We start from the raw sequence: 17,565 nt of genomic DNA, 5'->3' as shown, positions 1-17,565 counted from the left end.
AGAGATTAAAAAATACATTTCTTATCATGTACCATTCTTTGAAATCTCAAGAAGAAAAACTGAAAAATTTTAGTTTCATTTTTAGCAAAAAGTTCTAAAGTTCTAAATTCTGCACTCAACCGCATTGTGCAATCAATTCCCAGTAAAATTGTAACAGTACTAGTCATTTCTTCTGAAATTAATCAGTCAATTTTATTTCATGTATGTGTACATGTATTCTAAAAAGGTGGGAGTAAATGGTAAATAATTATCATGAATGATAAAATGACAAAAAAAGAAAAACAATTTTTCTTTGATAAACCAGTTCTGTTGAATTATTTAAATCGCCTACACACACTGTAAATGAACGGAGGACGATCTGTTGATTCATCGTGATATGGACGAAAAATTATTTATCATGTGCATACGGAAAAAAAGGCCATAGATCACCCCCCCCCCCAAACCAGTCCTGGCTAAAAGGCTTTAATCTGTTTTAAATTATCAAAATTCGAGAAAGCGATACAATTAACCCATTTCAAATATTTGACACGAATTATCTGAGTAAACATATGATATGGCTTACTACACGGAACATTTAGACGATGGTCTGTGATAAAATGCTAGAGACCAATCACCAAATGAGACGTACCGACACTACATATTGTAGAAGAGAATTGTAGAGGCAAAATGATGGATGGGTTAATTAAATCGAATGAAATATCATTCGGACAGAAAGCATAACCTCACTAAATAAATAACCCATATTTCAAATCAAAATCTTAATTTTCATCTTGCGAAATTCTGAGATGATTAAGTGTACAATCTAATCTTAAATCAACGCCGATATCGAATTGCTGCTTTAATTCTTAAGCGCAACCGCATTGCAAGGTTAGTAAAAACTTGAATCTTATCTTTGAATAAAAAAGAGTAAAAAATTCCAATTACATCAAAAGAAAACCGAACCAAAAAATAGCGAATTTAATTTAGTGCCGTCTCATCAAACGGAAAAGATTCATTGTCATTAGGAATAAAAAAGGGGGTTGTTACATGTCTATTTGGCAATATAAATAATCCCGGCATTGATCGCGGCCACGATATACCAAAGACTCCTGTGTAACCAAATACAAACAATGTTGAGTATGGGAGCACAAACAGTTCTAAAACATAAATCTTTATCAAAAAATAAATAATTGAAGCCTCCAAATAAACAAGAGAGCCACCTCCCCGAAGCTGAACGAGGGTGAATTGAGTCCTTGCAGAATTTGGCCCAGTAGCGGGGGCTATTCTTCTGCCACTTGATATTTATAATAGTAATACTTTTAATTGACAGGCTTCTTTTCTCTCAGTGATATTGTATAATCGTTTGTGTTCCCCTCACGTCACGATGTTCGCCGAAAATAATCGCTCTTCAAGGGGAAAAAAATAAATTGCAATTATTTATTTAGACTGCCGATCAGATAACAGGACCGTCTATCGGCCTTGTAAATACCCGGTTTTTGTTTGCTCGAGAGCTGCATATACTTCTGGCACGAAAACGAGAGGGTGGTTTGTTTCGTTTGTGTTGACAAAGATTTTAGTCCGTCACACAAATAAATAAAGTTCCCCCCTTGCTTTGTTGACACAACTGTCTCAAATTTCGTGCCAATATAAAAGAAGTATTTCAAATATTGATATTTATTGATTACAAGCTAGCTCGAATTTATATTACTCTTAATATCTTTTTTTTTCAATTGTTTGTGGATGTGTTGACATTTCAGAGCAAACAAACGTAGGCTTTTATTTAGATCTCCTATTTTCTATACAGATTAATCCGGTATTATATGAGCGCGAAGCCGTTGCTAACAAAAAAACTAATGACAAAGATATGCTGTCATCCATTTTTAAAGAAAATAATGAAATTGTTGAGGTTTTAAGAGGAAGGGCGAATATAATCAACATACAGCAGAGATCCTTTCAAGGACTTCAAAGACCGCGGTCTGTTAATGACCTCTCGTCTTTGGAACATTTTGCAATCGTTTACTGCAATTCAACAATCTCACTTCAAAGACATACAAATTTTTAATCATCGACCAAAAAATACATAAAAACTGGCGTACACAAACCAACAATGAAAGATAACATTGGAAAAACCTTGGATAAAAATGCTTCGTTCAAATTCCTATTAAACTTAATGGCTGGAGTTTGAAACTGCAAGCTCGTTAAAGTGAATTGAAATTTGATACAAGAAGGCGCACGTTAAAAAAGAAGATCAGTAAATACATTAATGTATATACAGTAAATTATATTACTTGTCCTTATAAGTAAGTTTTTGGATAAAATGTTCTAGAATTTCGATAAGAATATGCGATAAAATGTGTGTCAGCATTAAGGAAACATTAACAGGTACATGGGTATACACAAAAAATACTCGAGTCAAAGTAGGAATGGATAACATAAAATTCATGACCAATTTTCAGTTATAATGTAAGCATCTTTCGAATCGGTAATTTCCTAGATTTGAAACTAATTGTTCATCAATATAAATATACATTATTTATTAATGTACAATATTATATGAACAACATTTTAAACTGAAAACATAATTCATATTAGTGAAAAGGATAGATGCTTGCACTCGGTATTAAGTAATTATAAAATACTGCATAAAATACATATTATTTAATTATGATGCTAAAAATTAAATGTTTGTTTGACTTGTAGAAAATAAACCATCTTTCTTCTCCTTTACAATGTAAATTTATGAGAAAAACTTGGATGCTTTCAAAGCGCGTGGAGAGAAGAAAAGGCCAACTTCATGCAAACAAATCAATTGACTTGCACCGTCAAATTTATTGATAAGATCATTTCTTGATCAAAAGATAAAAACATTATTACGTAATTGAACATTTTGTTTGGAAATTGGATCGAAAAATATTCAAATTCACAAGCAACTTTCAAAAGAACGACCCCTTGCTGCTTTGAATTGGGTAGAAATAAGAAAATGCTGGTTAGTATTGAGAATGACAGAGTTTTGCTGAAGTAGACGTTTTCTGAGTATAACAGACAGACCTCTGTGGCAGGGTGAAGGTCAATACCAATGACCTTGAACTCCTCCATATGCTTGAAGGGATTGTAACAACTTCCAACGTCAAGAACAAGTGGTTTCTCATGTAGAGAGGTGCTTCTGAAAAAAATATTTATATAAATAATTAATATAGTTTAAAAAAAAAACCCAAAACCCAAAAACCTTTTATATATTTGTTTTCGTATGGGGGGAGTGGTGGGGTCGATTAGGGTTTACGTATAGATAGGTCTGTTTCCGGGTTGTTTAAGGTGGATTGACACACCAACATATATGATATGATGGATCCATACAGTATTCTTTCTGAAAATTTGAATACCACAAGAAGTAGACTTTAAGCTCTTAATAATTTTATGCGATTTTTTTATAGGGGAGGGGGGGGGGTGCTGCTGAAAAAGGTGAAATAAAATGCTAGGCAGCAAACAAGATAATCTAGAGTGTCATTTCAGGCATGATGTAATTATCTGGTAATATTATTATGCAAATAAATGTCAGGTAAACTTTTTATTTTTATTTCTTTAAATAAAAGAATATCTATATAAAAAGACAATCGCTTATTGACATCTTTCATCAATAAAATAATATATCGGCGATTCGAGCCACCTTATGAACACAAAGCTTCAGATTTCAAACTACTTCTATTCATTTTTTTAAATTTCATGTTATATAAATTAATAAGACATCAACATATTCAGATGGAAGTGTAAATACAAACAGTAAAATGCATAATAGACATCAAATTCTAGGCATCATTGGATGTTTTTATTTTTATTAAACTCTTCCCCTAAATGCGCTCAACACTTTTAAAAAATAAATTTTTCATGCAATGTTTTAAAACGTTAAAGGACTGCATATATAAGACGACGACACATTAATCAAATTGGTTTGATTACGATTTGTTCTTTTTCGAATAAACTTTTATTATGCAATACAGATATACATGTTAGAACTATATACAACTGATGGACGCTGAACAAGGGAACAGCAGTTTGTACCTGTTTTAATATTCTATGACGTCGGTCTATTGAGGCCGGGCATCGAACTCACACAGGAACGACGCTGTAACCGCATGGGTACTGCGACAGGTAATGTAGGGTACTGCGAAAGGGTATTGACTTCAACCAAGCTACATTCTTACAAATCATAATGCGTCTACATTTACATTTAACCTAACTTACTTTATGTGTACTACATTTTGCGGAGATTTTAACTGCAGCATATCAAACGCACCCTCTCTAGTAGGAGTTTATTGGCTGGGCCCTGATTCCAAGGGTTTTGTTTGGTAGAGATAAACCTTTAATAGCGATAAACAATTACAACGATATAAATTGAAAATGCAATAAACGATTACAATTTAATCCTTATAGCTTTTCAGGGGGTAAAAACTCTTAGTCACTGATATTTTATATACAATATGAGTGTAGGGTACATAATCATATCGTAACTAAAAGACATTCACTAAAACTCAACATCATGGGTGTGGGTTTCCATCGTTAGTTATTCGTTTTCTATAGCATAGCTGATATTCTCTTTTCGTCGTATAATAGAGCTATTCGTATCATATAGCTAATATATTCTTTTATTCGTATCAAATAGCTGATATTTCCTTGCATTTGTATTATATAAGTGTTGTTTTCTTTTATTCGTATCATATATCTAGTAGTAATATATAGCTGATATTCTTTTTTTCATATCATATAGCTGATGTATAATTTTTCGTATAAATGTATAATTGTATAGATGTATGTATAATTTTATTCGTATAAAAAAAACCCTGATACTCTCTTTTATGTGTGTAATACCGCTGATATTCTGTTCATTTTTATTACTAGTATATAGCTGATATTCTCATTGTTCGTATCATATAAATATAGCTGATATTCGCTTTTATTCGTGTTGTTTGGCTTGTATATCTACGACAGAAATCAATGCGATAAAACATGTTTATAACGAAGTGCCAGGGAAGGAATGATTTGGGCTTCACTATAAGCGTAATTCGTTATATCCGTCAAGTTTACAACATGTTACTAAGTCTTAGGGAATAAAAACCATTTCGCTGTAAGCGTCAATTCAATATAAGCGTGTTCGCTATAAATGTGTTTTACTGTATTATGCTACGTTTTACGATGTAAATACAAAAATATGAAACATTTTATTTTAAAAAAAGGTTTTAGCGTTTATTTGGGGTTTTCTCTCTCATATGATCATATCATATCAAATATTTTTAATTTTCGCAAAATGAAATTTTATAATCCACTTTTTTATTATCCAGTTACAACAAACTCGCCTATTCGTGATCATCACATATAGGGTAAAAAAGATATAAAATTTTGTCACGGACAGCGTTTTCTAATTTCAGTAAATTTTCCCTGGATCTGGATGCATCACTACAAATTTCGTTGTTTTATTGACAGAACGCATGCTTGAAAAAGAAGATAAGAGCTAATCAATACAGCCAAGATTTGCTGCCTATACATACAAATACCCAGAGTAAACAGCGACTAAAAACAAACACACAAAAAATCAATACAACACCGCGCGCTCCACAGATGAATGTTTGTTTTCTGCAAATTACGAATTAAGTTTCAAATCCATTTTCCTTCGTCCTTCTTGTCTACAGATAAGTCGCTAGGCAACCGAGAAGAACAACAAACAAATTCTCGTTGACAAGAGTTGTAAAAAAAAAATAACATTCTTCCGGGAAAAATATTCAAAATAAAAATGTTCCTGACAGGAGATTACAGAAAAGCGTGAAAAAGATTAACATTACTTTGCTATGATCAATTACAAGCCGTTAACTAAAGCCTAAAAACGAATTTTCAAAACATTTAGAGGTTTTTTTTTAATAACCCATTGACCTTGGGTGCAGTGTACTACTATTTTAAGTGTCATCATCGTATCCAACTTCTTATACAATATCAGAATACTTTTACCGCAAAATTATTAAATTCTAAAGCCTACAAATGCTTATTATTTTCGGTACAAATCATGGCTGTTTCATTAGAAGTAAATTACTTCAATCATAATCATCAAATGCTCAAATTGTTCCAAATACACCGTTGGTTATAGAAATTTCTGCTGTTCCTTCTCGTAATCTCGTTTTAGCGAGAATTCACCCAACCCATCAACGCCACTCGCTCGGTGAACAGGTTGGGAGGGGTGTGACAAATAAACAGTACTTCCTACTCTAAAGTTCTCGGTGAGACTTTGAACCAAAGGGCACGCGTCACATACATCTTTCAGGATAACGTCTCCACGGTCATTGGGATGGATGATGATAAACAGTCATTGGGATGGATAATAAACAGTTATTGGGATGGATGATAAACAGTCATTGGGATGGATGATAAACAATAAGTTCGTTTCGTCATCTTATTACATGTTCAACACGCCCTGTAGTCAAATTACACATCTTGGCCCCAGTAAATATCAATGGCAATGTATTTAGTTATTGATCATGTTTAAAATGAACAAAGTTTTAACCCTACCTTGTAGAAAGTTAAAAAATACAATAAAAAGGCCAAAGCAATTGTCTCTTTAACACCATAAAGTGAAGCGAAGAGGTGCAAAAACTCATGAAATCAGTTTCGAATGTTTCTAATGTAACCATCTTGTGATGCAGCTCAATCAACTATTTAGTTCTTTGAAAATTTAAATGGTATCAGTATACAATTAAAGTATACCATTGAGGGAGTCGGCAAGTTTCTAGTTCCCCGAAAGCAAGTTTCAAATAAATTTCCGAACCATAACGAAACAAAAGCATGGACAATCAGAACGCTGACAGACAGACGGAAAGGCAGCAATAAAAACAATAGTCCTACCCCCTCCCGCTTTCACCGTTCGGTGACTTATAAATGTGGTTAACAATGACAAATTTTGTTCCATTCCATATATATTTTTGAGAGTTTTATTATCATTTCATGATCGATGGATCGAAGCTACATTGAAGCACAGACTTCACGGACTGACAAAGCAAAGACTGCACGGACTGACGAAGCAAAGACTGCTTGGACTGACGAAGCACAGAACGCACGGACTAACGAAGCACAGAATGCACGGACTGACGTCACACTTACATATAGTTGAAGTATATGATGGATATGTATCGAAAAATTATATGCTTCTTCTATACAAAGTCTATACAACTACACAACGACTGACAATTAAGTCATAAGGAATCCTTCTTTGAGCATTATTAGGTGATAATTTCGATCGGATGCGATAAAATCCAATAAATCCCGAATGGCTTTATGATATATTTCACGCCTCGACGATAATCATCACCTCGTAATATTAAAATTCAAAGAATGATTCCTTATTCCTTATATTTATAAACGTTTTTTAGCAAATGCTTACTTATATTCATAAAATTTTTAATATTTCAAATGAAATGCACGATAAAATATTTGACATTAATACGTTATTTTTATTTCGTATAACTATGAAAATCGCTTCTTGCTACCCACATTACGTTATGTTTTACGTAATGAAATGTATTAAACTATACGTTGCAAATGTGTTTTATAGTTTATCACAGACATAAATACTGGAAAAAAGCAAATGTTTATGAATATTCATGTACTTTTTCTCAAGCTATTTAGAAAACTAAAAAGAGATTCAGAGATGTAAAACAATTGATCTCACTTTCATTTTGGTATTTCATACAGGCTAATATGACTGTGAAACTTGAGGAAAAAAATCAAATTTGCTCTCTCTTGTGCAGGTTTTCTGCAGTTCTCGCTACATTCATACCAATATAAACCACCAAAGACTACAATAACTTTATTTCTTGTTTTGTTTTACATTCCGACCTTTCAATAATCTATATATTTAATCATAATTCCTGTCGTCCGGCGACACACCAACAACTTGTACGTGTATGTCAGACCGTAGCCTGCCCTGTTCTATAACATCAGCCGTCTGTTACATGTAGCTTGACTTAAAATTTGAATTATATAACTGTCATCATAAACATATTATTTAATTTTATTTTCCTTGTGACCTCTATTCCACGATAAAAAAAACTGAGATGTTTGTCTCTGTTATCTGAAATTAAGCGAATGCCCTCGTTAAAAAAGATGATTATCTCGCAAGCGCTGCAGTCATAAAGAATCAATGTTACATGATCGATATAAATACGATGTTTTCATAAATAGGTATTAATTCTTTGTTGTGTTCGTTAAAAACTTTCAACAAAAAGGTTTCAGATTGTATAACCAATCCTAAACGAAACCATTTTAAGGAAGAGCATACGATGAATTAACAAACACATGTACAAAAGATCTTGTACTTTTTTTATTATTGTTATATGTCTTAATTTATCATAAATCTTGTCAAGAACCAATAAAATGCTGTCTTAAACTAAAATATTCATGCACAATTCTGATGAACTCTGTTTTTACTCGGAAAGGGTTAAGTTCAAACTATGACATCGTTGACTGTTCTGGCGGTATGGCAAGCTAGGCCTTTTGGGGTTCGAAACTGCAACAAATCTAAAACTGCATCTGTTTTTTTTTTATACTTCATTCAATTAGCATGACCCAATCCCTCTTCCTTTGATATCAATTGGATTTATCGACCGCCAGGTACGTCACAACAGGAAACAGGGGTTGGGAAGGTATTGTTTAAAAAGAAGATGGGTGTATAAGGCCAGCCAGATCCCCCCGTTCAGAATGTCAGAGCAACAAATATCTTTGAGTGTTCACCGAACATAAAATCCTTATCATTGTTAGCAACAACGATACATTTTGGCTCATGTTTCGCCTTTTTTAAAAGCGCTAAGCATAGCTCAGTGCTCTTCTACTTCCGATGCATCGAATAATGAGCACAAGTATACATCATTTAAACTGGTATTGGAACCAGTTTCAGGGATTTATGCACATAATTGCACGGGCTATTGTGAATCTAATGTACAGGGCTTACATACATCATTGCAGGGACTGCAATGCAGTGATGAGGAAATACAGTGCTTATACAGAAGCTGAACTGGTATATACATATATCTGTTATATGCATAGAGAATCTGGGTTAGCGCTTTTCAGTACTTTCAGTACTTTGATTATCTTAAAGTGGTTTCAACACACCACATTATGCATTAATAATATTGATGATTAAGATTTAAAAACAGAATATTGTGTTGCTTTAGGTAAATCATACAGTATATATTTTATGATTACAAAACAAAGTGACAATATTAATTCAATTTGTCATCATAAAAATATAGAATAAAACCCCAATATATATACGCTCCCGTTAATGTAGCTCCATTTCTATCCAATGAATATAAGTTTGAACCCCTTCGTGCCTCTAACTCCAAGGAACCTAATAACAAACATCTCAATACCGGCTAATAGTCTGAGTCCAAAATAACAAACATCTCAATACCAGCTAATAGTCTGAGTCCAAAATAACAAATATCTCAATGCCGGCTAATAGTCCGAGTCCAAAATAGCAAAAACATCTAAATACCAGCTTATTGTCTGAGTCCAAGATAACAAAAACATCTCAATACCGGCTAATAGTCTGAGTCCAAAATAACAAAAACATCTAAATACCGGCTAATAGTCCGAGTCCAAAATAACAAACACATCTAAATACCGACTAATAGTCTGAGTCCAAAATATACTAGTTGCCTTGAGTTGTAGTATATGTGATCCCCAGCAGTGGATTTACCCCTTTCGACCCAAAATCTTGAATATGCTTCGAACAAATAAAAATTGATTATCATTTATAATACTTGCCTTTCTGTACAATCTTTTTTTTTCATATTTTTCCTCCCTGGGCTCGGGGTAGGGGGTGCGTTTGGTCATTCACTTAAATACTTATCTAGTAATTGTTTGTTTGGCAATTGTGACGTCACAAGATAAGTGATAAATCATTGTAGGAGCAGAAAACAAAAACATCAAGGAAAAAAATAAAACCAAGAAACAATCGCTCCATGCATTTGAAAAAGTACATGTATACATGTGTAACTTTTCACATAGAGGTGTCATTAAAAATTGTCAAACAATAGACACTGAAGGCCTACGAAGAAAATTGTATGATATCCCTGCTATTCTAAACAAAGAGAACAGGGTAGGGAGGTCGTTATAATTACTATAACATTTTACTGTTGTTTTCGAACTATGTCCCTTCGTAAAACACCACTTCTATATTTCTACTAAACACCATGCAGATTCATTGCTTCTTTCTTTTTCCCCTTCCTGGTTTTAAATGTACCGATCACGATATCAAACAACGTGTTTGGTCAACACGATGCCATTATCCCAAGGAAATGTGTGGCAAAGGAACCGAGGAAATAAAAAAATATATATATATATACCGAATATAACAACTTTTAACAACGTGTGTCTAATTTAACAAAAAAATCAGAATACAGATTGGCTTATGAAGTCGGGGTTAATCGGTAAAACAAAAAGTACTATCTATTCATGGAGTTTTAAATACACTCAAAATAATCTATTCTGAGAGCCCCCCCCCCCCCCCAAAAAAAAAAACAACAACAACAAAAACCAACAAAAACAAACAAACAAAATACAACAAATGAACAACAAAAACTCCAACAACACAGATCATTATGATTGCGAATTGCAATATAGTATGTTTTTGTTCACGACAGCTTCGTACACAAATGGACTATTCATTCCGCTTGTATTTTTGGCTTCTATTACAAAACTCATTATTTTCGTACCATTATATAAGTATGTTGCATAAGTGTTTGGCATTTTTATGAACTAATTTCTACTTTGTTCATTTCCATTTAGGTTGACAACATACTTTCTCTACATGATGTCTATTAACGAACACTAGCTATTGGAGCTCGCGCCCATAGACGACACTTTGGACTAGATATCGAAAAGTCACAACTTATCTTATAATATTACTACATGTAGTTTATAATCACAGTATAAATCAATCTTTTATTAATAACTAATTGAAGCAGGTCACCCCCTCAAAATTTTAGCGCCAGGGGATTTCACGCCTCCAGTAAATTTGGTCTTGAAATGTAGACCGGTGTATTGGAAGTTGAATGTTTATCAGTCATATTTGTTAATAACTATTTTATATGTTGTTCCCGTTGATTTTGTGACTGATGCAGCAGCAGATAACGGCGTCTGTGTGTCTGTTAGGACTCTTTATGACATTGCGGACGACCATAGCGTCGCCATCACAGGGGGCGCTAGTCTGCTATGTACACCTCTTCTAAAATGCTATCGTCAGAGTTATGATTTCGATGATATAAAATTAGAATTTGCTCGTTTTTGGGAATCGTTTACTTTGGGGTCTGCATTCTGTTTTGTCTGGTATTCACTACATGGGTTCACGCGAAACGGTCGGGGATACGGCAAAATTAGGTACTGCCACGACTAACCAAAACGGATATTACAAAAGCTTTGTTACAATATATTACTGATCAAGGATAGATTCTTAGGGTATTAATGTTTTCATTTAAGATATAAATAAATCTAATAGGGGCCTGTCTATTATTTGTTTTTGTATCATCGACCAAGACAAAGATAATATACTAATACTGTGCTCATATTTAGCTTGTCACAAAAGAACATAGCATTGAGCAGGTAAAAATTAAACGTCACTTATTCAAAATGGTATTAAATAGCTACTAATATATTTGACACTCCGTTTCAGAACAAGCATTTATTTTTTCATCCCACAAACATATTTCTTTTGTTTTTGAAATTAACATTTTTCCATGTAAAACAAAACTGCACAATAACGAACAGACACTCATGAAGATAAAATTTTTAAGTTATCCGTACAAGAAATATTTCTTAAACTAAAATATCAATCCCACCCCAGGTGACTAGAGGGAGGGACTCTGTCCCAACTCTATGTTTGGGAGTCCTTCCCTGCTGAGTCTGACAGACCGACATATGTCTTTCCGTCGTCCGTAGTGGCCTTGCTGACCCAGATAACACAACTGTTCATCTCGTTAACCGAGTAGTCAGGACTAAAAACTTAAAAATTTACATAGCTTGATCGACATTTGTCCAATTTAATACGTTTTGTGGCAGTTGGGTTACTGTCTTAGAGGCGAGTGGTCGGGGCATATTCTCAAGTTGCATCAAGACTTCCTCTTCCAGCGACGTAATTATAAGCGTGTGTATATTTCATAACGACAGCAAAATACAACAAAATTCAAGAGCAAGCACCGAAGCAAGAAAACAGAGCCAACGGCAACTTGTTATTACAGAATGAGAGTAGAGAAAAAAATGCTTATTCTATTTTGCAGCAGTTTTAATATAGATGCAGGAACATCTGATACAAATCCATCTGGCCACAGGAAGACGATCCACAGACTTTAATAGTGTCTCAGGTGGGAGCGACAGGTGAAAAGGATGTCTTTTCGTAAAGACACCCATTTCCGACTGCTGAAAATCCCAAGATTACCACGAAGCCAGTCTGTGGTGGACTCGGCTGGCGAGTAATCCCCACTCAGAGAGGAGAGCACTGTACCCGCTGGTCCAAACATACTTTTTTTTCTCTCAAATATCCTTGGTCTCCATAGTGATCACCACGCACTAGTTTCTTTGCCGGTTCCGTACATAAACATCTTGAATGGGTCTGTTTATTCAGCAAACACAGCAAACCCCCGCGTCCCTGTTTCTCGGTGCGTTTCAGATAGTTAAGGTTCTAAGGCAGATTGCGCACTCTAGCAATTCACTAGAAACTAGACACTAAAAAAAACATTGTAATGAATTGTTTGTACCAATTGTTACAAGTAATCATTTATTCAAGACTAAACAACTGACCTTCGGTTTCATTTGATTCTTTCTGAGAGAAAAAATTTCGTTAACTTTTGCCATTTCTTAAAAAAAATGTTGCCTCATTTTTTAATTTTGGTCTTAATAGCACTTACAATCTAATACATTTCGCCTCATTGGAATTTTGGTCTTAATATTTGTGTTATGTACATGTACAATAAAATGTCAATGTTCTCGTCGATCGACACAAAACCGCCTACACTGTACATGTGTCGGTCATGTAACCCAATCTACATGCATGTACTTACACGTATGCACTTCTTAAGGTACCTTACTAAATCAAAACATATTTTTTATAGACAATACATAACGACACATGATGGCGTTAAATGTTTTGTTAAATAGTTTGTATCAATTGTTTTGGTTGAATTTCGTCATATATATAGCTCAGTGGTTAACGTATCGGGCTTATAAACCGAAGATAATAAGTTCGAATCCACCCGGGACTCTTGTTCATATTAACTCAACTAATATTTTGAAAATCAAATTTTTCTATAAAGATTGCATATATGTTCGCATTTTCTTTAACCTTTAAGTTAATTCTTCTCATGCATCATGATATCTATCATAATGAAGTAATTTTCTGCTGATTTGCAAAGAAAACATATTTCAATGTGTAGTGAACCATCTTAATACGGTTTTAACTCTAAGTGAGCATCTTAACATTGCATCATATAAGGTATAAGGGTTTATGATATAGAAATCTATTTCTGTTCATTGTTATTTATTCTTGTTAGATCTACCTTATTGTGCGACGCACAAGCAGAGTATTTTGGTGAACGACTACAGATGTAAAGTATTTTTCACTTTTTTCGAGACCTCCAAGAGATCCGCTTATCAATCTATAACGATTTCAGTGAGTAGATTTATGCAATGTATATTACTTTTCTGTCATTACGTATAAGTCTGTTCCTTGCTCACAAGAGACCGAATACTACCATTTTCTATGGGAAAAAAATATATGATATAATATATCAAATCAAAGACAATAACGAATAGTCAGTAGTTCGGAAAGGTACTTTACTGGTTTCTGTCGTATCTCAAGGAATCAGGGTCGAATAATGCTTCATCATTGGGAAGGAAACCCTACTAACTTAGGGAAACTGATAATTTTCAAAAAACAAACAATTCAGATTATTTTTTACTATGATACACAAGCATACAAGAAGGTGCCTTTCGGCAATCAAGCAAACAAACTGACAACGATCGGGAGGCATCCGTTTACATTTTACTGCAGGTCAATGAGAATTGAATTGAAGCATTTAAGTTCAATAACCCATTTTCCCCCAGACAGTGTATATTTACTCGGTCAATTAAGCAAAGAAGATGCAAATAGCTCAACCTTAGACCGATAGAAAACAAACTCTAGAACTCCTACACCATTTTCGTATAAATCGTTTTATATCTGTAGGTTTCTGGTGACAAGGACATGGGTAGCCCTAGTGCATTATTCAAGTATAGTTAAAAAAAAACTTACAACAAACATTGTCACAGTACTTCCATTAAATCATCCTAGTTCGACTGTCCTTCCTACCTATCCTGGAAAGCATTCTCTAACAATGACCGAGAATAAAAACATTTTCAATGATGTGCAAATTGGTCCGACACCTGAATTTCCCAGCTAGAAAAAAATAATGATTCTGTGGGCAACCTGGGCACTCTACCATTTCAAAAATACCGGTAGTTTGTTTTCTTCTTGAACTATAATTTATACATACAAAAAAGCATTGGATCATAAAGTTTAGTCATGATTAGAATAATTTCTTACCAAACTTTCTAATCAGAAAAACCTCTCAAGTTCTCTGCAGTCTTGATTAATGTCAAAGTGAGGAGGTTTCACTTTACATTTACGTTACTTGTAACGGCACGGTAGCATAGAACGTTGCTTATAATCGTTTTACGACATTTTCATCAATAAAGTAAAAATGGAGAGAAAAAAAAAAGTCGAAACCACCGGATTTTTATATCATATATATGATGTAGAATGTAGAGTGTATATCAAATATCAGACGTCTTATCGCCTGTTAATTTACAGGTCTGAGCTGAGATAAACGACAAAAATACTAAGCGGAAGGAAGACCTAAATAACAATGAAAAGAGATGCTTCTTTGAGGTACACTGTACGTGCTTTGTACCACTGACTCAGGATACAAACTCATTAAGCATGCCTATAACATGGTCGCTAAGTCAGTCTGTTGATTAAATAAATAACACATAAAGTAAAAAAAAACAATATTAACATTTCCGCTATTACATAAATCTCACCCAAGCACACGCACGTCCACATGATATCAGACCACTTGGGCCCACCTACGGTATTTCAACAACAAAGACTTCATACACATTCAGGGTTCATCATGACCTGTTTATATATATATATATATATATATATATATATATATATATATATATATATATATATATATATATATATATATATATATATATATATATACGGTTTTTTTAGTAAACGTTAAATAACGGTAAAGTATCACCATTACAGACAGCAGGTGAACCCTGTCATTACCTAATGACACTGGATGATCAACAAATTAACCATCAGACCTAGCTGAGATTTTAAGATACAATTTGTAAATCATTGTTTATTTTTTTTTTTAAATCCATATGTTTTATTTTTTTTTTAATGTGGCCATTTTCCTGTATTTCATATAGAGCTCTTCTTTTTAGGGAGATAAATACAGTCTAAAAATGGCCACGACCATAGAGCCTGTAGATTCTCACCTACGGCTTACCAGGGTATTACACCACTTGGAAAACTTTTTAATTATCCAATGTTGCAATTTTCGATAAAACAACCATCTTCTACAGTTCAAAGGGCGATGGCATTCCGTCCCAAAAGTATGATGCCCTTTTTTAAACACAAGAATCTAGAAGCGTTTCAAACTAGTGTTACATTAAAAGTTTAAAATTCATCAATTTTAACTTAACTATTGTTATTAAATAAACTGTAGTAGTTAAGTTTAAATTGACAAACTGTAATAGATAAGTTTAAATTGATAAAGAACTGGGGTGTACAAGGCGTTCTATATCCCCCCACTCGGAGCAATGTAAGACAAAAAATTCTCAATTAAAGTTAGAATATTAATTTTTGACTTGTATGCATTGCTTTCAGTATAAATTTCACTATGGAAGTCAATATTGTGCTTTCATTCTATAAACACGACAGGTGTATGTTTCCAAATTAAGCTGCACAGCGTTTTATGCCAAAATCTTGGATCATTTACTGTTCTAAATTGCAAAATTTTGGTATGAACGGGTCTTCACTCCATCATTTAAGTAATTGTATTTAAAGAATAAGTTTATATCTATTTTTATTATTGATTTATTACTGATGGATGATAAGAATGGAGTCTAGACCCATAATAGGTCAAATTCGAGGTTTTCACCAAAAACGTTTTACTTAAATTTTTTCAAACAATTAAATTTATTCACCAATACTCTAATGTGTCAACGTAGCTAACTGAGATACATGTAGGTGGAGGCTCGTAGTTCATCCTTCTCGATGGAGAGTGTGTTCGAATCGTATTGACGGCGTTTTACTTTTAATTCATTTGCTTTTGTGTAAAACATTTTTTGGGGTTTTTTTTTATTGGATTATTATAAAAAAAATATCTAATATTATTTATATAATGACAACAATTACGTAATGTTCATGTTCTGTACACACAATGTCGGATGAAAATAGCGCTAGCACAGATATGAGATCGTGTTGTAATGTTTAGGGGGGGGGGCTGGGGGGGGGGGGGCTGGGGGGGGGGGGGCTTGTACGCTCTCGTCCCAATTTTTAATGTAACTTTTCATGCGACTTACATATCTAGATATCTGCCACTGAGGACCTGGTGATGGTGTGTTGTGATGTCTGGTTCCTCGGTCTGTTTACTCAGCCTTCGAAAATATCAGAAAGGAAAACATCTTCAATTTTGGTTTAAAACTCATCTCAAATGAACATTTGTCAATTCTGATTTTGTTTAAATTGTTTGTCTGATTGCCAGTCGGTTTATAATGCAAAAAGCTAGGTCCGTACGTGAAGTGTGTCTTCATAGATATATACCATTATGAATGTATAAGTGTAATATAGATGTACTACTATAGACCATAAAAAGGCTTAAATTAAGAAATTAGATTAAAAATAGAACTGTGTATCATCTGCTGAAGTCCAAGCTTTTGCCGTGCTTTAATTCATGATATACTGAAACAACGAATTTTTGACTTTACTAAATGTTTTGCCTGCATGACCCCCCCCCCCCCCCCCACACACAGTTGTAGCAAATATTGGCTGGACTTAATTTACAAGGTCTTGAATTTTAATATTGGCATTCTCTTTTGTATTGTGTTAAGCATTATTTGTAAGTGTAATAAATAATGATATTTTAATATTCCTCCACACCTTCAGAAAGGTTTTTAAAATGGGGAAAATTTGTATTTTTATTTTATAAAAAATACTATTTTCTAGCATGTGGTACATTTAAAAATGACTGAAAAAGGTACATATATGTAATTCCACGTGCTATGCTGTAAAGGACCCTTAAATGTTTTAACACTAGTAAGGAAAAAAAATCGAGCCTTGTTATCTAATGTAACATTTAAAATAAATGATCATTACCCATGCGCAAAAAGTTCAAGGTTTAAAATTTGATATAGGTGTATTTCTTTTAAATACATCTTCATCATTGATGATGAAAATAAAAAATTGGTAGCTGTGTACCAAGAGAGTCAATTTAC

General features: G+C 33.6%; 1 protein-coding gene across 3 annotated transcripts in view; it reads right to left on the bottom strand.

The window, feature by feature from the left end:
- Positions 1–17,565, bottom strand: part of LOC128161319 (S-adenosylmethionine sensor upstream of mTORC1-like) — a 33,932-nt gene that overhangs the window by 3,646 nt on the left and 12,721 nt on the right. For all 3 annotated transcript variants that reach the window (XM_052824574.1, XM_052824575.1, XM_052824577.1), the window contains exons 4-5: positions 16,654–16,728; positions 3,028–3,142 (exon numbers count right to left, since the gene is read on the bottom strand). In XM_052824574.1, the coding sequence (XP_052680534.1) occupies positions 3,028–3,142; positions 16,654–16,728 (190 nt within the window). The remainder of the gene's footprint in view (positions 1–3,027; positions 3,143–16,653; positions 16,729–17,565) is intronic.

This window comes from Crassostrea angulata, chromosome 8 (genome assembly GCF_025612915.1).
Source record: "Crassostrea angulata isolate pt1a10 chromosome 8, ASM2561291v2, whole genome shotgun sequence".
NCBI classification, from domain to species: Eukaryota; Metazoa; Mollusca; class Bivalvia; order Ostreida; family Ostreidae; genus Magallana; species Magallana angulata.
Note: the sequence above shows the minus strand (reverse complement) of the source record. Positions and strands in the feature narration are given on the sequence as shown.